This window comes from Kwoniella botswanensis, chromosome 2 (genome assembly GCF_036426115.1).
Source record: "Kwoniella botswanensis chromosome 2, complete sequence".
Taxonomy (NCBI): Eukaryota; Fungi; Basidiomycota; class Tremellomycetes; order Tremellales; family Cryptococcaceae; genus Kwoniella; species Kwoniella botswanensis.
In genome coordinates this window covers 795,064-819,874 of record NC_088600.1, presented here as the reverse complement: position 1 = coordinate 819,874, position 24,811 = coordinate 795,064, and the positions used below count along the sequence as shown (strand labels likewise).

The window sequence follows — 24,811 nt, the reverse complement described above, 5'->3', positions numbered from 1 at the left end:
GCTATAATCAGTACAGACGAACATTGACGAAAAGAACAAGAATACTTGAAACGAACACACAAACGAACCTTTACACACATCTTGTTCGATCGAACGCAATCACTAAGACTTACCCTTCTCGCTCTCTCTTCGACATCAACAATTCCTCCTCATGATCTACCAGCTTTAGATCCCATTCCATTGACTATACTCTTCATATTTGGTTTTATCTGGTCATGGCATCCTATCAAACCTCTACAGCAGGTCCCTCTAGACCTACATATCCGGGTTTTCCTGTCCCTTCGATATCACCTTCGCCATCACCTATAGTAGAGCAAGAACAATGGCAGCATCCCAACGGACGACAGTACCCTATGCAGATGCCCCAGCCTAGAGGTGTATCTGTTCCTGCCAGTGTAAACGTATCGAGATCAGCATCTGCAGCTTCAGGACATGGACCGACGCTCGACGGTGCAGAGGGGTCAAAGCGGAATCCACTCGTTGATCTCATAGATAGTGAGAGGATCTACGTGGAACAGTTGAGTCTGGTCATACGAGTGAGTCAAACATTGATAGAATAGGTTGATTGAAGACTGATTGGTGAGAATGTGATGCGATGTATCGCAGAAAGTAGCAGCAGCATGGTCGAGAAAGGATTTCCCTCCGCCCAAATTGGATGCCATGTTCAGATGTGTCGAGGCTGTGTATAGAGCGAATCGAGCGTTTGGAACGGTGAGTAACATAGACGTCTCGTCGACCTTGTGAGCACAGAAATGGTGGTTGATGATCAACTGGCTGTAGAAATTGAAAGAAATTGGACCTAACCCATCTAGTCCGAAAGCTTTAGGGGACCTACTGATGAGATGGGTAAGTCAACTCTCTGTCTTGTTTTCAAGGTATCGTAAACTCACTTTGTCATGACACAGATTGACGACCTGGAACCAGCCTATCACAAATACAGTACCAATTTTCTCACAGGGTTCGACTCCTATCAACCAGTCACACGTAATCAGCTCCTCGGGGGAATCTTGCAGGAGATCTCTGTCAGTTGCCAGCCCACACCGCCTTTGACCCATTGGTCATTGGACGCATTATTCATCTTACCGTACACCAGATTAAGGTATTACAAAAAGCTTTATTCTAGGTTATTGAGAAGTACAAAAGAAGGTAGAAGCGATCACAAATTACTGGTAGTCGCCAATCAAAGGCTAGAGGATCTGGTCAATATCGTAGAATCGAGATTGGAAGCGGATGTCAGTGAGAATGATAATGACGAGTCTCAGGAAAACAGGTTGAGTGGGAACGTTGTCGCTGGTGGTGTTGCTGCTGGCACCGCACCGAGTTCAAGAGAACCTAGTTGGTCAGAAAAAGAAAGGATTAGTAGGACAAGTTCCGCAATGGACAGTTCAATGGAATCACATACGAAGTGAGTGAAATTTGCTTTCGATTTTCGGCTATCTAACCTGATTGGGCTGTTGTCGAATAATCTTTCCAATTCTGACTGATGGTTCAGCTTCTCACCATTCAGCAGTAGAATCGAAGATAGAAATTCTGGTGGTTCAGCTGTCACCAACATGACTAGTATGACTCAATCACCACAACGGAGACCGCAAATCCAGGTTTCGACAAATGCTGCTTCGTCCGCGTCTGCACCTACTTCTGCTACTGCGCCTTTGTCAGATCTGGAGTTGAGGATCGATTCGGAGAGGACCATCGACCTGTTCTCGATGACAACGAAAGTGAGTACAGAACATCGTGCCATACAATAAACGACTGATCCTCATTGCGATTACAGAAATGCAAACTGCAAATGAACCCACCATCACTTCCCTTCGACAGATCACTTAGATCATCCCACGATGTGACCGTGTATTTCACCCCAAATTCAACTGGACAACAGGTCATTCATCGAAGAGCGCATATATTCATACTATCCGATTTGTTCTTGGTAGCAGAGTGGATGGAAGCGTCGGAAAAGGCTTCCAAGGCCCAACAAGTCGCGAGGGAACAGCCTGATAGAGTCGGACATGGTGGACCAATGCCCGAGATGTGGTTGAGTTATCCTCCATTGGCTGGCAAACATCTGATGGTCGAGGAGGGTCAACAAGGTGAGTCAGCTGTTACGATGTTATCTTCCGACTAAGCTGATTTAGTAATCATAGCCAACGTCTTGACCGTCATGATCATGAAGAAGGAAACGTTCGTCATTCACGCTGAATCGGATATTGCTAGAGATCAGATCATGAAGGATCTGCTCGATTGTATAGACTTCGCTTCGGGAGGTAAGTGAGAGTTGGGTTTACCACTCACCCAGTCACTGACCCCTTTCGACAGCTACTCGACCGTCCACTGCCGCCCCGTCACCTATGAATCCTGATCCTCGATCTCCTTCTATCGCATCGACTGAAAATCGATCCAACGAGTCCTCTTTCCCACCACTCCGCTATCCTAGTCCATTCTCCAACTCCTCTTCACCCGCTACTAGTCCTCGTCCAGGCGATCAACCGGAAGGTCCGCCAATGCCTTTGGGAGGTAACGCTTTGTTATCACAAATGAGTCAGATATCTTTACAGCCCGGAGAAGCTATCGCCTGGCCTCGGGGTCCAACTCCTCCACAGTCTATGCCACCCCCTCAAGGGATACCGCCTTACAACAACGCTTCTTCGAGCGGTGCACCGACGATGGCAGTCCTTCCACCTAGAGGAGCGAGTCTTAGACCTAGAGTTCAATCAAATAACATGCAGTCTCCTCCCCAGCAGCACGCTCCTCAGATACCGCCTATGCCAGGGATGGGATTCGACCATACCGGTATGGCTGGTGCGCCTTTACCTCGATCTCCATCGGGTCGATCGGTCCAATCTGCACCTAGGCTATATATGAACGGTGATTTACCGCCTGTACCTTCCATTCGACCTAGTGGATCTCACATGTCGGATCAGGGACACTCTGGTTCTGGTCTCCCCGGTGGACCAGTGATCCCTCCATTTGCTCAAAATCCAAATCACCTGATTGCAAGATCCAGATCGTTGGAGCCATTACGTGCACCTGAACCCCCTTCTGCTAGATTTTCATCATTCGAAAATCACAATGTACCCAATAACACGGGTATGGGTGGTGTGGGTCGATCATCTCCTTTGACGGGTGATCAAGCTACTGGTGAGAATGATAATGGTGATTTCGAAGGTGATGAGGATGAACCGGTGGATGGAGAAGAACAAGAAATCACTTCGTTGACTGGACCAACGGTAATATCGGCTCAAATGAAATGTAAGATCTTCTTAAAACAGGAACATCAAAAATGGAAATCTTTAGGTTCGGGTAAATTGAAATTATATGTTCAAAAGCAAGGTCCACCTTTGAAACAACTTGTGGTAGAGAATGATTCTTCAAAATCACAAATTATAATCAGTACGATTATCCTCACTGATGGAGTTGAAAGGGTCGCTAAAACTGGAGTGGCCATTGAGATTTCAGATAAAGGGAAAAGAACAGGTATTATATATATGATACAATTGAGGAATGAGAAATCGGCAATGGGGTTGTTTGAAAGTTTGTTACAGGGCAGTGATAGAGCTATCTTAAGGTAGATAAAATAAGATATAGAGAATAGTGGACAGGAATGCGTAGGAGAGTGGGAGAGAAAGAAGGTGGGGTTGGTTGTATCAAGTATTTTCAATTGATGTCCACATGACCTTCCTTCTATTTTAGTTTGTTTGTTTTGTTTACATTATTGGTTTTAATGGTGTTATACGGATGTTCATTCTCATTTTCATTTCCATTTCTATTTTCATAAATATTGCACGACTAGATGTCAAGAGTCAAATCTATTCCAATCAATGCATTACGTTTATTCCATTGCGATCTAATTTTACACAAATGCCTCGAAATGATCAACGCAGGCATTTGATCAAGTATCACCTAAGAAAATACCGCAAGTCCGACTAGAAAACAAACGGCAAAGCAAATACAAAATAGTAATTCCTCAACTTCATTTTCTCTCTTGAGTTCCAGCAGCTACCTTCGCCCATGACTCACCGGTATATCGCGGCACAGATGTGGCAGAAGGTACCTTGTGATGATCCGTCTTTTCTTCTTCTTCGAATTTAGAAGGAGCCTTGGTGCTACGCCCGGGAGAAGCTGCAATGTTCGCCCATGACTTCGTATTACCTCCACTACTAAAAACAGGGAGAGGCGAAGGACTAGTATTGGTTTTCGTAGTTGGGCCAGATAAAGAAGGGAAGCTATCATCTACTTTACCAGGAAAAGAAGATACTTCTTCTTGTTCCTTATGCAAAGTCTCAGGATGAAGATTGGATTGGTGTTTTTGTCGAAAACTTTGTCGATGCCTGACAGGTGCATAAGATAGTCCGACTCCCCTAGGTCCCGCGAGTCCTGCTAGAGCTTGGAAGCTTGAAGCATGGGACGAGAAGAGTTGATTGTCATCTGGTGAATTGTTGTATCCTGAAGGAGATGCATGATGGGATGAGTTTTTGGTAATTCGTTCATCACCCCCGACATCGTTGGTACAGACACCGGTCCAGATCATACCTTGACGAGAAGCCTCAAGTGTGTCACCCCTGTAAGATGGTTGATCAGGATTATAAGCTGCGGAATGACCGTAAATCGCTCTCAACTGCTTCTCAGCTCTGTTTTCGTATATTGTGGTATCAATATTGTTCGATCCTTCCAATGTATGAGGGAAAATGCGGTATTCTGAAACATCACTATGGTGAGGTTCAGCGTGAGTATCGCACGTGGGGGATGAGGACGGCTTGAACACTGCCGCTTGGACGTTCCACTTGGGATTGGCAGGCTCCTGGTCATCATGAGAAGAAGGAGTGGAGACACTTGTCTGGTCGATGGGAGGATCGTTTGCGCCAGTGGTGGCTTCAAGCTCGACTGGCGTGCTTCTTTGGCTTAAACTGCTTGGATTTTCTGCGGTAAGAGCGTGGGTTGGCATCAGCGATCGTTTGAACCCATTGGGAACTGATGCAATGAAGATCCGATGGTGATAGGTTTCTTCAACCTACCAATCAATACCTCCCTTACGATCACTCCGCCTTCTGGTGCTCTAGAAAGATCTCCAGAGTCAGACATAATCAATGATCAAATCTCGGGCTGGATAAGTGATTTAAATTTACGGTCGGAAAATGGAGCAATGGGGAATGGGGATATCTGTGAAATTTGTATAAAGTTGAACCATGCTCATTTCAGTTTTCGGCTGGTATGTAGATATAGACACATATATAGACCGAGGTCTGTGACGGGAATAGATAAACTATCCCAGCTGAGTCCAAAGATGGTCGAAGCTGTTGAACTATCCTTTGATAGAATTACCACGATCCTAAACGCTTCGTGCACACCTCGACATCATTTGAGACAGGACGAAACTCTAAGAGAGAAGAAAGGATGTTGAACTCTTTTGAGAACCTCGATAAGGTTTAACGTGAAGTAACTGTATACATTCAAACCGGGTGAGACTGTCCAGGACGATAAGCAGGGTCGAAACATCGAAGTGCGTCTGATACTGTGCAGCCTGTACAAAGTGGCGAATACTGTAAAAAATGGTCTTTGAGATTTAGATACAATCCCTACATATGTGCTGCAATTATCTGTCTGCTGCCTCGGGATATCTCCCGTAAAATTGCTCTTCCACCCGGTCGAACTCTGCTTGTTCTCTTTCTCGAGTGGCATATCTCAGGTCGTAACCGGTTGCTTTTCGGTAGTCGTATCTATAGCTATTCTTCACAGCTTCCACATGTCGGAGGTCAGGTCTAAGCGCCTCGATCTTTGCCCTGTATACCGCTTCCTTCACCGTTCGACTGTCATGAGGATCTGGAATGATGCTCTGGTATGTATTTACAGAGGGAGGCAGGTGAGGATGACCCGAGTGTCCCGAAAATGGAACTCGGTTCCAATCTTGTGGCGAACTCATGTGGGTAGCGTGTGGGTATTGATACGATGGGTGAGACGGGGCTTGTGCATCTTGCCAGTTATGGGTATCAGGGTGCCCTTGGGCAATGAGTGTACCATCGGACCTGCTGGAAGTAGGAAATTGATAGTCTGGTGGGTCTCCGACCTCACTAGAGTGGTTGTCATGGTTGCCTGGAAGGTCTGTTGCACTTTGTTCGGGAGATGGTGGGTTGGTAGAAGGAGGACAATCCACTTGACGGCCCCCCTCTGAGTTGAACTGGTGACCAGTTACTGAGAAGCGTCTGTCTGCGTATTTGAGGAAGGTCTTTCTGAGATCGGATCCGTAATTTGAGTGGATCTCTGGTCCACCAAAGGTGTTAGCTTTTCTGCTGTCCGCTAATTTGGATCTTTGATATCTCTCATAATCGAAATCGTATTCATCGTCACTCTCAGCCTCTCCGTAAGGACGATGAGCTTCAGCCATGGCTTATATATATCTTATACGAGATCTTCGATTCAAGTTGAAAAGACACCACAGAAATGGGTGATAGGTGTAAAATGCAAGTTAAGCAGTGCTGGTCACGAGGTGAGGAAATGGGATATTCCAAAGGGGTATGTGGGTTCCTACGGTAAATATAATGGGTTTAATATACCCCACAAGACTCCTGAACAGGCAACTTGGAGGTCAGGAAGAAGAATAATTTTTGTCAACCTCACATCAAGTCTCTTTTGTGGGAAGTCTTGGTGACTATTTGACGCAGCAGATTTTCCTCTGCATCCTGCAGGTGGAGCAAAAAGGATCGTAACAACGGAGTGCCACCTGCCACTTGGGGAGTGAATTATGTGTGCCTCGTCGTCACCGGTTATTATGTGGTGTGTTTTACTGTGCTGTTGCGTCAGACGACCTCATCAGTTCATGACATCACTGGAATCAAAGACATTCTCATTCGTATTCATATTCATATTCACTCCAACAAAGGGGTATATATAACCTCATTCCACACCGCTCATTCCCCTCTCGAATATCTCATCTCAACAATCAAGGTCACAATCAAATCATACAAGATGGATCCAACTACCTCAGCTCACGTGGACCCATTCGCGGGTCCCAACTCAGACCTCACCTCGAAACAACCAGCCGTCACCGATACTTCCGGCTTGACCACTTCGACCGTCCCATCTTCAGGTGCAAGCAATGCCCCTCACCTCGGAGCACCCTCATCAGGGTTCAACAACCCATTCGTCTCTGGACCACCTGTAGTGCCCACTGACCCAATTAAACAAGATTATCCCGATACTCAGGTCTACCCCAATACCAATACCAATGGTCAACAAGACTTTGCCGATATTCACGCTAGGAGTGCAGGTGCGGGTGTAGGTGGGACCACTTCCGACAGTACTTCTCAAACAGTCACCGATAAGGCTCATGTAGCTTCCAACAAGGCTAGTGAGACTGCTACTCAAGCTCAGAACAAGGCTAGTCAAGTGTCCAGTCAAGCTCAACAGAAGGCAAACGAAGCTGCTACGGGAATCAGACAAAGAGTCAGAAAGCTTTCAGTCGACCTCAACAATGCAGCAGACCATCCTGCCGTCAAGAACGTCAAGGGTACTGCTAATAATTATATCGCTCAATTGAGAGAGCAATTAGGTAGAAGTCAAACTGTCAGAGATCTCGAGAAGAGAACGGGAGTGGACAGAGTTGTCTTGGTCGTTGGCGGTATCTTAGGGTGAGTGGAATGAGTTCATCGTACTTTACAAAAGTATACATCAGGCTGACTTATACTCTCAAACATATAGCTACATCCTTCTCATCCCACTTAACGTCCTCAGACTCGCTCTTCCAATCACCGACCTCCTGACTATCCTCCCTGCCACCTACCTCGCCGCTGTTGTCCTCGACAAGCCTGACACTACTGCAAATGACCAAAAAGTGAAGTCTCTCTTATCGTTCTTTGTTGTTCTTGGTGCTATTCAAACCGTTGAGAGTCTGATGGCTGGGTTCTTGGAAAGAAAAATTCGTAAGTAGAATATTCATCACTACAGTATCTGAAGAGAGATTGTATAAGCTGATGTGCATCATCCATTTATACAGCTCAATATTACACGGTCAAGTTGTTATTCCTCGCTTACCTCCTCCACCCACGAACTCAAGTGAGCTTAACCTTTCATACTCATGTCGGGAACCTTCTTTGCTGATATCTTTTGGTGTGCAGGGAGCCACCCAAGTCCACGAGCGAGTATTCCGACCCATTCTCGCCTCAGCTCAACAATCCGCCAAATCTGCTCCTCCACCTACATCAGGATACAGCAACAACGGCAGTACAAACACTTACGGTGCACCGAAATCATCCTCTACCGTCAGTACTCCACCGACTTCCAAGCCTTCCCTCTCAACTGTTTCTAGCCCTCAAACTTCCGGTTTCACCACCATGGCCGCGTCCATCCCTCTTCCTGGAGAGAGCGAGAATATCACAAGGGAAGATGCAAGAGGTCAAGGTTACTCGGTCGTCAGTGAGCTCCACTAGAGAAATCAGCCCAAATGCATCTAGTGGAATATCTGCCGCAACCAACCTCGGTAAATCTTTCAAAATGAACATCACCTGTCCACTTGCTTTAGCGAGTCTACAGGAATCACCTTCCATATCATCCTCTCAGATCAATTTCCGCCATTTCATGTAGCTATAGTTCAGCAAAGAAACATATATAATACGTAATTGAATACATGTCATCTTCCCTTTTCATATCATGTGAGACCGATTCAAGTGAAGAAGAAAAAGATCAATAGTGATATATACGAAACATGCATCTAATGAATATTATGTGAGATGTTCTTGTATGTAAATCATTTGTTGCCATAATCGGGTTTCATGTTCGTACAATGTACATTAGACAAACTCTCAAATATACAAAACATCAACTGACGTCGAATCAATAACATGCTTTACCTCCCACCTGAACTAGTCCCTCCATTACCTCCATTCCCCCTCTCCCTCTCCAAAACATCCAAGAGCCCAATCGACTGTTCCTTCACACTGACATTCAGGGAGCTTTCCACTAACTCTTTCAGACGATACTTCAATTGGTATGGTTGGAAAATATCGATCATCTGTTGTCTTGGTTTAGATCTGTGATTGGGATTGGGGTTTTTCGAATTTGAGTTGGACTCAATCAAATGTCGAAGTGTACGAAGGGTGGGTATCTTGATAGAGTCGTTGGGAGAGTTCTACCAGTATGCACCAAACCGATTAATATAAAGTCAATCGAATCGGATGGGAGACACTTACAAGAGAAGTAGAAAGTATTTCCAAAATTTCTACTCTACCCACTATAGAGTTCCTTATCTTCTCATTACCCAAAGCGATATTGGAAAGTACATAAAGTGCCTAAAAATGCCATGTCAGGATTCCAGCTCATGCTTCCGGTAAGTGTCCACTCACTGGTATTCTCAGATCAGCATCTTGACTTTCTCTAGAAGCTTGAATGATCGAATCAAACAGTTCAGTTTCACCGAAATTTTCTACTGCCCTGGTTATTTCTGGAACACTAGAATCGGCAAAGAGGTTTTGAGTGATTTCGAGAGCTTGTACACGAAGAGATTGGATGGTCGATGGGGAAGTCAGACTGGAAAGTGAAAGGTATATTTCAGCGATGCAAATAGTCATGAAGAATTTCCCGCAGAACACACTTACACTCTCAACCTATCCCAGCCTAATGTAGTAGTCACCATAATCTTGGTAGCTTCCATAGCATGGTACGTCAAATTCTTGATCGCCCACATCGCATTCAGAGCAAGGGGTTCGTATGGTGATCTAGTGAGATCACAGAGTAATTCCAGGCCACCTTCTCTTAGCAGTACCTAAAATCGGCATCATCAGCTGAGAACTTTGGTCAAATTGTCAGAAGTATACGTACAGTCTTCAAAGGCGAAAAATCAGTAATCAAATTACATATTGTAGCCGTCGCAGCAACTTCTACTGTCCATATCCTATCACTGATTTGTTCCTCGTTCAATTCAATCTCTTTGCTAGCTTCCACTTCTCTCCTTAATAATCTGATTATCTCTTCTCCTACACCGCTGTCCACCAGACTTGTTCTAAGGAGAGATACGGTTCGAGATAGGGCTCGAGCAAGTTGACATCCTGCTGCTCTCACACCATACGAAGGCGATGAGAGCGCTTTGAACAAGTAAGGTAAGACTGGTGGTGAATGATCTGATATGAGGGTTCTAGTGGGATCATGTTGCATTGCCAATGAAGCGAGGGCAAGGAACGTCGCCTGGACAACAGGAGTCAGAACAAATCGAAGACCGTGAAACCTTTTGAGACATAATTCTCACCTCTTTGCTCCTTGATGCAAGATCACTTCCTATCTCTCCCTTCTCTTCCTCTTGAAAAGCAGATATCAGTATACCAATAAGACGAGAGGGACAATCCTTCTCGCTTGCGGCTTTCTGCAATGCAGCATCGTCCGATACCAGTGCAGCTGAAGATGCGACGCGTCAGCAACAGAGCGTATACGGCAACCAAATCTGGACTCACCCAGAATGAAGCATAACTTGATTCTCTCCTCCATCCCTTCAGACTGAAGCAGCTTGATTATCTCATCCAGTAATTGATAATTTATAGCGGTTGATCTTAGACGATCGGTTGGTCTTATGCCTTTATCCGCTTTGATCACATTAGTTAGACTATTCGCCAAATCAGGACATATCAGCTTAATCTATGCTATATCCCAAAAATGGGGGACGTACCAGCTTGCAGCTGCTATCCTCGTATTCGCTGGACCACTCGATACCAATTCCAATAATATACCTATAAATTCCGATTTTCTCGCTCCATCCTCTTCTTCAATATTACGAGTGTTGTCATACAAATTCCATGACCTGATAGCGATCGATAAAGCAGGTTGACCTTTGACTAGAGCAGCCAGAAGATCGAGGGAAGCTTCGATAAGCTTGGTATTGGGTTTTCGTGTCGTATAGAAACTACCCCCTGAGGAGGGTGTTAACCATATTACGGTATTGAGAAGATGCTGAATGATAAATGGTAGTTCAACTGTGGATGTCGATGGACCAGGGGCATATGATAGTAAGGCTGAACGATGTGATGGGAGAGCTACCAGACGAGATAGCAGTTGATAGAGTGGTAGGAGGATTTGTGGATCAGAGTGGGTTTCGAGAAGAGATAATAATGTTGATAGGTTGTTGGGCTGTGTATCACCTGTAGTATTAGGTGCGAATCCACGTAGGATGATGAAGTTGTCGGTCGACCTGACTCACCTCAAAGACTAATGATAATGCTTTGGAAGCTTCACCTTTCCACCCTTTCCCAACAGCTTGTTTACCCCTTGTATCTGCTATCTCTTGTTCACCGACTAGTCCAGTTCCCACTACCTTCCTCTCTGCTCCTACACCCCACATGTGACCCCAGATCATATCTGCTGTCGAGACTAGGATATTCCTCAATGCCCTCAGCAAGTGAGGTAGAATGCGATCCACTTGTTTGTCTGGTATATGGGTCGGGGAAGAGGTGGTAAGGGATATTATCAATGTCAGGAGAGATGATGGGGTCGAGGAGAGAAGTAGAGGTTGTAACGTCAAGTGTCCAACTACCATACACATCGACACATCGTGAGCTTACAGCCCCTACTCTTGAACACCTCTAGTCTCACCGTTTGCCAAAGCTCCTATGATCACTGCTGTTTCGCTCATCAATTCCAGAGCCATCGGTTCATCTACGTCCTTATTCGAAGATGGGTATTCAAGTAACGATAACAGACTATCTCGTATTATCAGCTCTGAACCGACATTACAGGATTCTAAGCTGACAGTTTGAGCAATCTCGCATCCTCTGCTACTTCGACTTTCTTCCATGTGTTTCCTATCACACCATTTTTCAGATCTTTCAAGTGGGTTAATAGGTCAGCCGGAGACGAGGCGTTGGCGATAAGCTCGAAAGTGTTGCTGTTCGTCATCCTGCCGTACTTCGTATGACTGTCCCGGTTCCTGCATACAGTCCTGGTGAGACGCTGTCGTTATCTATAGTAGTCTAAGACCAAACGAGCTCAGCAACTTTTGTACGATGAAGAGATGTAAGTCGGTTGTGTGAGGATGAAGGTGATCTGGTTGATGCGCGATTGACTTGAACGTCATAAACCCCGGTTCGGATTGGGGACGTAACTTTCACCCATCTGTCATTCCCTTCATCATTGTCGTTTCTGCATACAGAAATGACCAGCAGCATCGGCTGCACCTACTTGAGCTACTATGCTGGAGGCGATTTCTACTACACACATCCAGCGACGCCGCGATGCCTTGTCGTCGCCATGAATGAACAAAAGATCGGGTCAAACGCTCCATCCTTTGATCCTTCTCTAACGCGTACCAGATATACAATAGGTCAACGATAACAGTACCACTTGAAACGCATCTCGACACGTCTGGCATGGGGTCGATGAAGTGCATGGTAAGGTTAGCTCGTAATGCCAGAGACAATTGTCCAAATCTCATTGCTAGTCACCATAGAGTATCCTAAAAATCCTCTTCTTTCAACCTCGACCACCAGAACAGAAAACTAAAAAAACCCTCGTACAGAGAGGAGTGACGATAAATCAAGTATAATACCAAGCTGATCACTAAGAAGCTTCTGCATGAAGTTCCATCGTAAGATTGTGATATAATCAATCTGCCAACCAAACAACAATAAATCACAATTTCTCAGAAAATAAACAATCTGTAGATATCCTCAAGCTAAGCCATACCATGGATGACACAACCTGTAGTCCCACTCGTGATAAAATGAAGACTCCTCGGACCGGTCTGCTACTTCTCGTCCTGGCCCTCCGATCAGCACGAGCGACGGACTATTCGGTCGATGTAAAAGCTACCCAACTACGACGATCGATACCTGAACCCACTACCGCTTCACCCCTCACTTCAACTACAGTCCCGAGTCATGTGGCGACGGAATTATTAGGTGTAGTCGCTGTCGATCCATCAACCACTACACCATCCTCTCGAAGTACGAGACACACAGCTTCAATGCTCGGTATATATGAATCGCTGCTCAACGCTGAAACAACCGGTATTTCTGCAGAAAGACAACCTTCCTCCGTTCCTGGAATAGTAGATGCTCAATATCCGGACTCGAATCCCAGTCGATATAGTACCTCGTACATATTCGCTGCTCCTGCTGGCAATTATACTCATACTTCAGGATCCGCTACCGCTGGTTCATTGACTTCGATTTCAACGATTGGAGCATCTTCGACATCGGACTTGGCAGCTTTTGAACAATCGACGACTGCTAGTGACTTACTGCCCACAACTAGCGTCAATACGGGTGAAGGTTCTTCTAGTTCCCTGACAGCTACATTGACATCGGTAATGGGAACATATCAGGCTCCGGAGACCAACCCCAGCCCTATAAGTCTCGAAGATCTTACATCAAGCTTGGTCGGAGATGACGTCCCGCTCACTACGACGGCCACTACAAATAATGAAAACCCAGGCTCTGGCGTTGTCGCATACGAAAGTCCATCAACAGCAATAACCATGGTCAGTGAATCGTCGTTCTCGGAAACATCCATTTCTCTATTCTCGTCAGGTACTGTACCATACGGAAACCCCACTACAACTTCTACGACTACACCCTACTCCGATTCCGCTATGAGCTCCACCACTGCAATGTCCGCCACTCCATACTCGGACGAAGATGAAGAAGAGTGCATCGACACAAGTATAATCCCTCTTGCCTCGTCACTTAACGCAACAGCTCAATCTGATGCTCGATGTCTGTCTTCTGGAGGGGATTGCCAAGCTTTCGTTACATCTCTTGATGGATGTCAAGATGACAGCTGTGCTTGTGGACTAACATATCAAGCTCAATTGTGTGCTCAATGCCTAAGCTGGGAAGAGGCAGTCCAGCAATTTAATCTCTACTTATCAGCTTGTTCACTTCGAGGCATAGTCCAACCTACTGAAACGATCGATGCGGAGTGTGAAGATGCTACGGGGACTTCGGACGTACTCACCGATGTATTAGCGAGTCAAGCTGCCTCTGCTATCTCACGAACGACGGGGAATGCAGGTAGTACAACGGGAGGAATCGCAGCGCAAATGCCAAATGTCAGTGAGCAAGCGGTAGTAGCTACTATCAGTACGACAGATACCAATGGACAACCTACTTCCATCATCACATACCTTGGATCGACTTCTACCTCAACTGCGTTCGGGTCAGTTGTCAGTCAGGATAGTGCTGGGCAATCGACCGGAACGTCAAGTTCTGCTCTTGATTCGGCACATACCTTTTTCTCAACCTCTGTCGACTCGACTTGTCAGAGAGACTGTGAATTGTGGCTGGAGCTTGCACAAGTAAGTACAGGATATATCTTCTGCAGCATTCCGTCCGAACTTTACAAGCTGACTAATGTGAACAGACATGTACAAACGATGACTGCATTTGCACGCCGGAATCCTTGGACAGTGCCAAGTCGTGTGCGAGTTGTGTGATATCTTCTAATAGTAACGATCAGATGAACGCCTATGCTGGTGGGTCACCGGCAATGAACTGTGCGATGTAAGGGAATTTCGCTAATGGTGGTTTTAGGCTTTACCCGAGCTTGTATCACAGCTACGACCGCGACAGCTGCTTTGGGCGATAGTACTCCTGTCGTCGGTATGGCAGCTGTAGGTACATCAACCACTCCCACTCGGAGTTCGGGAGGGTTCAATCCATTCAACACGGAAGAAGCGTCTGATACTGGCGCATCAAAAACTCGATTGGCTGAACATCAAGCAGCAGATGGTATCGCCACTGTGGTAGCTGAGGATAGTCCTGCTTCGTCCAACGCCTTCGAGTGTAGTGTGAGAAGTCTTGGCTGGGTGATCACAGGCTTAACCGGAGGACTGATGATTGCCCTTGCTTGGTAGATGCATGCGTATGTCTTCTGTTGTACCTTCTGCATTTTCGATATTCCCAGTGTCACCATAGCAGCAGTTGATGGATGTAATGTCACGTGATCTGACCATGTTTTCGGATCTGTGGACTATTTTTGCTGGTGGACGAGTACGAGCAAAAATCAGAGAGACACATCGCTACCTCTTTCTTACATCTCATACTGAATAACCATCCTCGACACCATCTTTGAAGTAGATTCGCTGACACGGTAGACGAGAGCAAGCGGCGAAGTTGGTTTGTGTGTTTTACCCAAAAGGAAATTTTGCACAAAAGCAAAATCACGACGGACTTCCGTCGATCGCACGACTGGATTGACCATCTCTTGGACCGTTGCCACCATCGTGCTTCAACTTGCTCATTGACGAAATCTAGCCCAACATGATCCCCTTACGAGCTATCTCCCGAACGCGTCTCGCATCCTCCTTTTTATCCCGCGCCCTATCACAGCGATTATCACTCGCCTCTCGATCATTCACCTCACCCAGCAATCCCCGACTGTCCCCTCCAGCTGCTCAATTAGCGGAATCTGACTCACCATCGTACTACCATCATGCGCCTCAAGACTCCTCTCCTCAACCTCTCGAACCTCATATAAGAATAGAAAACTCCCCTTATCCAGGTCGAACTCATCCTTTACTTCACTTACCATCACCTCTACCAACCGATATCACCCCTAACCCCAATTCACCACATTCAAATCTATACCCATCTACAGGAGTGATCGACTCGATATCGATGATATCAATCTGTCTTAGAAGACCCGAACATGTCCCAAGAGCTTATCAGATCTTCAAACAGTTATTGGAAGATTCCGCTTCCGGTCTTAGGAGAGTACCCGATGCTGAAGTTTGGGCTAGAGTGGTCGAAGGAGTTGCTGGGCTTGGTAAAGAAGTAGAGGGTTTCGCATATGAAAACTGGAGAAAGAGAGCGGAAAGATTGGTATCTCAGTGGGAAGGTGCTAATGGCGCTTTTGCAGCTAAGGAACCGGCTGGTATGGAAAAAGGAGGATTGAAAGTCTATCAAGGATGGTTTAACGGTATAATATCGTGAGTTAATTAATCTGTTTCTGAAAGATGTCTTCTGACGAGTTGCAACTTTAGTGCCCAATCATCGCTTGATCCCCTTGTACCCTATCTCCACCACCCATCGTTACCTGTTTCAGCGCTGTTGGAAGGATTAGAACCCTCAGCTGTACCGCTCGCTTGCGATGCTTTGATCGAAGCTGCCAGACGACACAATATGACTCAGCTGGAAGATTCGGTTAGAGAATTCCAAGGATTGGAAAAACAGAGGAGAGAAGAGATAGCCAGGGAGATCATTGATGAAGTTAAGCCGGTCCTGGAGGTGAGTTGTAATGCGTAAATCGAAAATTGCTGCTAAATGGACTTCATAGACCTCTGGAAAGAGCAAGAAGTCAGGAGACTTATCGCACCTCACACCCGAAGCTAGATTCGCAATCACCAACCTTCGTTCGACCTTATCTTCCATCTCTTCCTCCTCCCTCCCTCTCAACAGACAGCGCAAGCTCGAAGAGGCATCGTTGCAGGCTGCTCGTGCTGAGCTGGAGGAATCGTCCAAGCGATTACAAAATGCCGGTGATAATCCAATTTTGCAACGGAGTCAGCTGCAAGGCTGGATGCATGGATGGCTTGGATTGTTAACTGCCGAGCTGGAACAGCGGATCTCAGCGATGCAAGCTGAACTTCCACCTATCGCCGATGACAAATACGACGTCACCACGCAGAAATATTCTGCAAGTTCGAAGATGAAGCGGGGTGTACTTTTGATGTACCTTCAATTACTACCCGTTGACAAATTAGCTTTGATTACGATTTTGGAGATCATGAGAATGAGTGGTTCCGGTGGTATAGCAGACGGTATGAAAGCTCTGAGAGGGATGTTGGCGGTTGGTAAAGCCGTAGAAACTGAGTTTAGAGCAGAGACGATCAAAAATGTCGCTGGTGTGGATTCACATCATTGGTTGAGGACGATTGATCCGCAGACGCAGAAACCTAATAGACAGCTGGTTGGATCGGTATGGAGGAGAATAGGAGAACAGATAAAAAGTCAGGGCTCAGCCGAAACGATCGAATCGTCGTCTATGATGATGCACGATGACTTGCATCAAGTTTGGACACCATCGTGGTCGCAGATGGCTCAATTAGGTGTAGGTTCGGAGCTTGTCGAAGCGTTATTGAAGGTTGCGAAGGTTCAAAGGACGGCTAAGAACCCTATAACAGGGGAGGAAGTGTGAGTGCGGATTTGCAAAGTTAAAAAGATCATATCGCTGACGTTCTTGTACAGCACCGAGGAACAAGCTGCTTTCACCCACGCCTACGAGTATATTCGAGGTAAGAAGCTCGGTGTAATCAAGCTCAACCCTGTTGTTGCCGCTCGATTGGCCAGCGACGATGTAGGTGTGGTAATCCATCCTAAGCATCTGCCCATGCTTGTCGAGCCAAGGCCATGGACGTCGCATACCCACGGAGGGTATCTGTTACATTCAGGTGAGTGATTTTCGTCTGTCTTGCCTGTATTCCGCTGATATCTTTTTAGTCCCTATCATGCGATTCAAGGAATCCGCCGAACAACAGTCATACCTCCGACAGGCATCAAGAGAAGGCCATCTTGAACCAGTATTCCATGGTCTAGATGTCCTCTCATCCACAGCGTGGGCGATCAACCGAAAAGTGTTTGACGTGGTCCTGGCCGCTTGGAACAACGGTGATGCTATAGCAGACATCCCCGCGTCAGAGGAGAAATCGCACTATGAGATACCCGAAAAGCCCGATTCTAGAGATCAAGATCCATTGAAGAGATCAGTCTACGTGGAGAAGATGAAACAGGTTATGGGTCAGCAGAGGAAAGATCATGCGGAGAGGTGTAAATTCAACTACAATATCGAAATCGCTCGATCGTACCTCAACGATACGTTCTATCTCCCTCATAATATGGATTTCCGTGGTCGAGCGTATCCTATCCCACCCCATCTTAGTCCTGTAGGAGATGACTTGTGTAGGGGGTTGTTGACTTTCGGTACGAAGAAGCCTTTAGGAGAAGCTGGTTTGAAATGGTTATACATCCACTTGGCGAATGTTTATGGGTTCGACAAAGCCAGTTTCGAAGAGCGAAGGAGGTTCGCAGAGGAGAGGCAAGCCGAAATCTTCGATTCGGCAGATAAACCTTTAGATGTGAGCTTATTCACTATATTGCCCCGCACAAAGCTAATCTTTTGACACAGGGGAACCGATGGTGGCTCCAAGCTGAAGACCCCTGGCAATGTCTCGCAACATGTTTCGAGATCGCTTCGGCTTTACGTTCTCCCGATCCAACGTTGTACGAATCAGCATTACCCATCCACCAGGATGGTACATGTAACGGAATGCAGCATTATGCTGCGTTAGGTGGAGATGTGAGAGGTGCCAAAGCAGTAAATCTGGAGAATGGAGATAAGCCTGCGGATATCTATACCGGTGTGGTGGATATTGTCAACAAGGTCATCGAGGAGGATCAGAAGAAAGGTTTAGACGTGGCTTTGCTGATCAAAAAGCCTCTCGGAAGAAAAGTCGTCAAACAGACCGTTATGACCACCGTATATGGTGAGTTAGCTATCAACTGCGCCAAATGGAATCAGCTGACGTAGATGATTAGGCGTCACATTTGTCGGAGCTCGAGAACAAATCGCAAAGCAGCTGCATGCTCGAGGTGATTTCGCCCAAGAGCATATCTTCTTGGTTTCTGGGTACATCGCTAAGACTGTGAGTGATACACTATTCCGAGTTTACTTCCGTGCTGACCCCTTATAGGTACTCAACTGTATTGGTGATCTCTTCTCTGGAGCTAAAGCGATCATGGACTGGCTCACGCAATCCGCCAAATTGATCTCAAGATCAGTCCCTCCCGATAGAGTACACGATGCTGCCAACAACCTCACGACGGTATTACGAAATGGTAAAGTGAAATCTAGAGCTACGAAGGAATTCATGACTTCGGTAGTATGGACCACACCACTAGGTTTACCTGTCGTTCAGCCGTACCGAAAAGCACAGAAGAAACAAATTATGACTGCTCTACAAACTGTATACATCTCCGATCCTAACGCTCCTTCCGAAGTTTCACCCCAGAAACAGGCTACGGCTTTCCCACCGAATTTCATCCATTCCCTCGATGCGACCCACATGTTACTGACTGCGTTGAAATGTAGAGTGAGTAATGAACTTTACGAAAGTGTCGAGTACAAGCTAACTGGATGGGCCATAGCAAAATAACATTGCTTTTGCATCTGTACACGATTCTTACTGGACCCACGCGTCGACTGTCGAACCTATGTCGGATCTGATTCGAGATACGTTCATTCATCTGCATTCGCAGGATCTCGTCGGGGAGCTAAGACAGGAGGTGAGTCACATGAAGTACATGTGATCCCCACTACGATTACTCGTGTTGTGTATCGATGGAAGCACGACATCTCTTGTACCGAATCTCGCTGACCTTCACCTTCTACCTAGTTTATCGAGCGATACGGCGACCATCGAATCCCCGTCAACAGCGCTCGAAGCATCTCCACCACCGCTGCGAAACGTAAAGAACAAGCTGCCATTCGTCAAAAACAGATGTCAGCTGTCTTGGGCGAATTAGGAGAAGATACCAATTCGTCTGCAGACGCCGAAGCAGAGTTTGACGAGAAGACTATCGACCTAGAGGCTGATGCGCTATCTTCATCTGCGGAGGAGGTAGAAGCGAAGGCGGCCAGTGAAATGGGAATATCAGTTGACAAGCTGGCCAACGAGTTGAGTGGTACTGGTACGAAGGAAAAGCTAGAATTGAAAACTGAAAAAATAGGTAAAACAACTTGGGTAAGATTCGGTGATGTCTTACCCCCTTGTCCACCTAGAGGTGTATTTGATGTGGATAGAGTTAGAGAATCTGCTTATTTCTTCTCATGATCCACCTACTACCTCTCCATCATTATGATCCCATACACATATACCCTAGCATTTATATCTATACCATATTCATCGATCTGAATTGCATTAATCATGTTTCTTTGTACTAGGCTATTCACCTGTTTTTGTAGTTTATCATACATCTATATACAAAGTGGTAATGCATACACCATTCTCTCCGATATTATACATTACAAAAAAGCACCGCTTTTTAGCAAATTCACGAATGTTGCACTATATACAAATGGACATTGGTCGATATACTGGAAATTCCTCTTGGTATCAGGCCTACGCCCTGCCCACCAACCCTCCCAGCCCCTGACTGGCGCTGGCCATAGCCATGCTCATCCTCCTCTGAGCATCCGCCAAGGAAATCATGTTGGTCCGGGCATTCTTGGGTAAAGCAATAAAAGGATGTTCTAGCAGTTGAGCGGCGGTCGGTCGAGCATTATGATCAATTTCGAATGTCTGTCTGAGGAAGTCTGCAGCTTCGGGTGAGATATCAGGTGGAATCTCAGGGACGGGTGTTTGGGAGCCAATCTGATTAAGGAGTCCATCAAAGAATTGGTCAGTAACGATGACTGATGAGTTGTACAAGGAATTTTGATAGGACTTACTCTGAAAATAGCTTGCATCTGGGTCAAGTTCGGATATGGATGACTGCCGATTAACATTTCTACTATCAGACATCCGACACTCCATATATCCGCTTTGGAAGTATAGGAAGTCTGTTTGACTATTTCAGGTGCCATCCAGAAGACTGATCCCTGCAAGGAAGGTCGATTAGTCTTGGGTCCAGTCATGAGATCTACAAAATAAGAGAATCAGCATCAGCATGGAAGACACACAGAGAGTCAAAAGTCATAGGCGGAAAGAATGAATGATGAATGATCCACTTACTACTCTCAACCTTCTTACTGATCCCGAAATCACTGATCTTGATACCGCCTTTATTATCCACCAATATATTGGCTCCTTTGATATCCCTATGAATGATCTCTCGTTCATGTAGGTAATTCAAACCAGTAAGGATTTGTCGAACAAAATTCTTGACTAGGGCTTCTTCGAACGCTCCGTAATTACTGAGTAAAGCAGCTACCGATCCACCGGGAACGTACTCGAGGAAAATGTTCAGGTAATTACCATCTGCCGAGGAGTCTGTGGAACATTGAAAACGGAATCAGCTGTCGTCCGGTCGTCCGTCCTTCAAATTCGGGATCGTTTCAGGTTCAGATTACTTACCCAGATACTGTACAATATTTTCATGCTGCAATTCCTTCAAGAGCTCGATTTCCCTCTCCAAAGCAGATACCATACTCAGCTTTCTCTCTTCGTTTCTTGCTGATCCAGTAGGTAATTCGACTTGTTTGACTGCCATCAAAAGACCAGAATGGGCGTCCATCCCCAAAAACACTGAGCCGAAAGATCCTGCTCCGATGAGGGCACCTTTGATCCATTTGATGATTCGTTTGGCTAGGTACAATGTATTAGCACAAGACTCTGGCACACACATACGAGAGATGACGGGGAAGGATAATCGAAAGAAGCGATCCACTCACATCCAGTTGAGGTGAATGCTTTGCCATGCTCGTTATCCTCTTCATCATCTTCATCCACATCACTTTCGGTCTCCGTTTCAGTCTCCGTCTCTTCCTCTGATTCATCTTCTGTTTCCGTCTCTTCACTCTCATTATCTCCGTCGCTATCCCCTTCACTTTGATCTTGCGGTACTCCAGGTCCGGGAGCTATAAGAGGTGGCGGTGGGATGATCGGCTCATCCTCTTCATCTGAATCTTCGAATGTTATCGTACTTGCTCTTCGGTTCTCCACTTCCGCCGTAATCTCATCAACAGTCAACATCGAAGCTGTATCAGACTTATCTCGATCCTTCCTTAATTGCGACAACATTGAGAATCTCGATCTGGTAGATTCCTCTGAACCTCTTCGTTGCAATGCAATTGACTTTGGTCTGTTCTGATGATGTTGTTGCTTAGGCGAATAGTCTACCAAAGATTCGGCAAGAGATTCACCAGTAGGTTGGAAAGGAGGTAACAAAGGCGGTTGACTCCCTACCGATGCTAACGATTCTGCATCGGATTCGCCATCGATAGTAGGTCTGGTATGTCGACCATCATCGTTCGATACCGATAATCGAGGGGGATGTTCATCACCCAGTACCTCGCTTTCTTCCTCTGGGATAGTACCTGCAGGTGGCGGAGACGAGATCATCGTACCTCGACTACCGGGTCTGGTACTTCTTCTAGGAGGTGAAGCTTTCACTTCTGCCATGGGGTCTGCAATCCTCACGCTGGATCGTTTGACCGATGGGGCGAAGTTGGAGTCGAAGCTCAGCCTTCCAGTAGATTCCGAAGGAGCGATGCTACCTCTCTTGATGCCTGGGCCACTGCTCATCCTCAACATACTATGTCTGGCCTTTTCCACATCCTTCCTCTTGGCAGAAGGGAAATACTCTGCTAAATGGTTGGAAATAAGTTCAGAAGGTGGTCGATGTCCAAAGAAGTTGTATACCGATTTCTTCTTAGTCCTAAGGAAACTTGCAGAAGATGGACTTCGAGTGGTACTGGGGGAAGGTGGTACTTCTGGCATGGGTACGCCTAATCCAGACATAACGCTGACTGTACTAGCCCGATTCATCTTCTTCGAAGCAGCAGATTTAATAGGTGTAAGTAAGTTAGCGTGATCACCGAATCTTGGTCCGGAGAACGGAGTAGGCGAAGTTGGTGACATAGGTTGAGGAGGTGCTTCACCGAGATAGTCTTTCATATTCTTTCGATTGGTCAATTTTCTTGGTCGTCTCAGGACTAAGCCCTTCTCTCGGACGGAAGTACCATCTCGGTGCGAGAGGCAGATGCCAAGTAAAGCAGCTTCCGAGAGAGGTGTGGCTACGATTGATTGTAAATGAGCTGATGATCGACCTATAATGAAGAAGTTTATGCGAACTCACAGTTGTCATCCGGATCACTTTCCGCATAAACACCCCAGCCCTCGATCTCCAATCTTTCGCCATCCTCATCGCTCTCCGTGTCTGTGCTGGCATGCACACCTGTACCCCATTTTCCAAATTTCCTCAAGGCCATTTCCAATACTTGAACACCACTGACGACATTGCTGACATCGACAGATTTCGTCGATCCATCTTCTGCATTAACGAATTTAACAATCTTACGACGTATATCATCGTACGTTGGTGTGTGTTTACTGCCACTCGATGAGATCGTATTGGTACTAGCTAGAGACTCATTACCAGTTTGGTTTCTCGTCCTATCCGAAGACGAGACGGTCCTTCCGACAACATAGCCTGGAGTAGGAGTTACACTCCTCTTCGAAGCCAAACTGCCAGTGCTTGAAGTGAGATTTTCGGAATTTTGACGTTCTAATACCAATTCCTCTCGTGATCGACTGGCAGCCGCAAAGGGATGTTGTGGAGTCGATCTGCCGCCAAGTCCCATGATATTAGGGAATTTTCCTTTGATCGGACTACCTTGTTTGGGGGTCGTACCTCCTATTTGCGTTACGCTAGGTGATTTTCGATGTGAAGGCTCGTTCGCTCGAGCAGCGGCAGCTCTTGATCCACTTCCTGGTGCGGGACCTTTAGGTAGGCCATGCGCTTGTTCGCTTGAGGACCAAGTGGGAGTCTGTCTTCCCTGCTGGTGCTGCTGCGTGAATGCAGAGGCGTACTCGGCAGCGGAAGACTGATGTGACCCGCTCGGATCGGGTGGTAAAGGACGAGAGGCAAAATTGGACGAATCGACGTGTATGGGACTAGGCGATCGACGACCTGGATCTCTCGATGGCGGAGGACGCAAGTTCAGCTGTTTGGAGTTATTTGGAGCAGGGACTGAGCTTGAGTTCGCATTGGCAAGGGTGACGGTGGAGTTGGAACTGGATTGAGATGGTAAGCCAGGCCTCGACGACACGGATTGCTGACCTCCAAGGATAGGACGTGGCGTAGTAGTTGTAGAGCGGTAGGAAGCTGCAGAAGGAAGATTATTCTGATACGCCTGAGGAAGTGGTCTAGATGATTTATAATGCTGTAAGTCTAAAGGAGGAGGTCGGGAAGTGTTCAGTCTTCTTGTTGAACCGGATGATGATGAAGTAGAAGAAGGTTGGGCAAGTCGAGACTGCTGTTGTGATTGCGATTGATTGGGATCTGGGAGTGAAGGAGAGCTGATATGTTCTGTTGATTCACTAGGAGGTGTGGCCACACTACCTACACTTCCAGATCTCACACTCGACCTCGACAAGCTAGCTCTGGAACTTCCTGCAGCTCTTTTCCTAAGATCTTTTATGCCTCCCAGCAGTTTGACCCGTTCTCCTACTTTTGCAATTCCGATTTCCTTCAACGCAGCCATATCCAGATCTAGCAGTACTTTCCCATCGATGTCGTGTCTTTGAAATGCGGAAGCATATTGCCCGCATCGGTATAGATTCAAGAACGCCGTAAGCTCCTGCTGACCCCATCCTTTGAGATAGACCATGAATGGCTGACCAGGTGGAGCGTGCAGCAACGAGGGTGAAGGAGGCCTAGGGTGGATGATGTTGACTGACGAAGAGGAGGTGGCAGAGGTAGAGATGGAATTTAGCGATGACTGGTGTCTCGGCTGCGGTTCGAGGTAGTGGGAAGAAGCGTAGGGGTGACGGGACGAGACGGGGTTAACATGGTGGCCGAAGTGGGGGGAAGTCGGTGTGGTATTGGCGGATGAGATAGAGGAGGTGGGTGAATGGGAGACCTGTTGAGGGCGGAGGGAGGAAGACAGGGAGGTCATTGTGCAAGATAAATGGGTGTATAGCCAGCCTTGAGTGATATTTGGATGATGATGACAAGTTGAACGATGAAACCGGGTATCCGTCGGTCAAAGCCTCATTCGATGATGGACTCGATGTCGACCTAGGGACTGAGATCTTACTTCATGTGTCGGGTGAATCAGGTTTAACCTTCTGCCTCTGGGTGGTTACCGAGCATTGCGGGACTGTTCTGCGAGGATGCAAGAAGGA

General features: G+C 46.6%; 8 protein-coding genes across 8 annotated transcripts; 4 read left to right on the top strand and 4 right to left on the bottom strand.

The window, feature by feature from the left end:
- Positions 1–215: 215 nt before the first annotated feature.
- On the top strand, positions 216–3,566 carry L199_007196 (uncharacterized protein; the record flags this gene model as incomplete). Its single annotated transcript, XM_064892891.1, has 8 exons — positions 216–536; positions 607–711; positions 781–846; positions 906–1,405; positions 1,511–1,718; positions 1,775–2,087; positions 2,142–2,261; positions 2,314–3,566. 8 exons carry the CDS (start codon positions 216–218, stop codon positions 3,564–3,566), a joined length of 2,886 nt encoding a protein of 961 aa, XP_064748963.1.
- Positions 3,567–3,967: 401 nt separating this feature from the next.
- L199_007195 (uncharacterized protein) lies at positions 3,968–4,939 on the bottom strand (the record flags this gene model as incomplete). The annotated part of the gene is made up of 1 exon (XM_064892890.1): positions 3,968–4,939. One exon carries the CDS (start codon positions 4,937–4,939, stop codon positions 3,968–3,970), a length of 972 nt encoding a protein of 323 aa, XP_064748962.1.
- A 648-nt stretch (positions 4,940–5,587) lies between these two features.
- L199_007194 (uncharacterized protein) lies at positions 5,588–6,376 on the bottom strand (the record flags this gene model as incomplete). Its single annotated transcript, XM_064892889.1, has 1 exon — positions 5,588–6,376. One exon carries the CDS (start codon positions 6,374–6,376, stop codon positions 5,588–5,590), a length of 789 nt encoding a protein of 262 aa, XP_064748961.1.
- Positions 6,377–6,957: 581 nt separating this feature from the next.
- L199_007193 (uncharacterized protein) lies at positions 6,958–8,417 on the top strand (the record flags this gene model as incomplete). The annotated part of the gene is made up of 4 exons (XM_064892888.1): positions 6,958–7,619; positions 7,690–7,910; positions 7,985–8,043; positions 8,106–8,417. The coding sequence occupies 4 exons, from the start codon at positions 6,958–6,960 to the stop codon at positions 8,415–8,417; spliced, it is 1,254 nt and encodes a 417-aa protein (XP_064748960.1).
- Positions 8,418–8,833: 416 nt separating this feature from the next.
- On the bottom strand, positions 8,834–11,865 carry L199_007192 (uncharacterized protein; the record flags this gene model as incomplete). Its single annotated transcript, XM_064892887.1, has 11 exons — positions 8,834–9,115; positions 9,177–9,275; positions 9,330–9,513; positions 9,582–9,748; positions 9,805–10,167; positions 10,229–10,374; positions 10,431–10,579; positions 10,643–11,100; positions 11,171–11,499; positions 11,563–11,669; positions 11,720–11,865. The coding sequence occupies 11 exons, from the start codon at positions 11,863–11,865 to the stop codon at positions 8,834–8,836; spliced, it is 2,430 nt and encodes an 809-aa protein (XP_064748959.1).
- Positions 11,866–12,688: 823 nt separating this feature from the next.
- Positions 12,689–14,821, top strand: L199_007191 (uncharacterized protein; the record flags this gene model as incomplete). Its single annotated transcript, XM_064892886.1, has 3 exons — positions 12,689–14,263; positions 14,329–14,440; positions 14,499–14,821. 3 exons carry the CDS (start codon positions 12,689–12,691, stop codon positions 14,819–14,821), a joined length of 2,010 nt encoding a protein of 669 aa, XP_064748958.1.
- A 406-nt stretch (positions 14,822–15,227) lies between these two features.
- L199_007190 (uncharacterized protein) lies at positions 15,228–19,795 on the top strand (the record flags this gene model as incomplete). The annotated part of the gene is made up of 10 exons (XM_064892885.1): positions 15,228–15,895; positions 15,950–16,193; positions 16,243–17,099; positions 17,154–17,356; positions 17,406–18,040; positions 18,091–18,448; positions 18,501–18,607; positions 18,656–19,054; positions 19,110–19,247; positions 19,358–19,795. The coding sequence occupies 10 exons, from the start codon at positions 15,228–15,230 to the stop codon at positions 19,793–19,795; spliced, it is 4,047 nt and encodes a 1,348-aa protein (XP_064748957.1).
- Positions 19,796–20,083: 288 nt separating this feature from the next.
- Positions 20,084–24,582, bottom strand: L199_007189 (uncharacterized protein; the record flags this gene model as incomplete). The annotated part of the gene is made up of 6 exons (XM_064892884.1): positions 20,084–20,335; positions 20,413–20,603; positions 20,696–20,953; positions 21,038–21,268; positions 21,355–22,698; positions 22,761–24,582. 6 exons carry the CDS (start codon positions 24,580–24,582, stop codon positions 20,084–20,086), a joined length of 4,098 nt encoding a protein of 1,365 aa, XP_064748956.1.
- Positions 24,583–24,811: the final 229 nt, after the last annotated feature.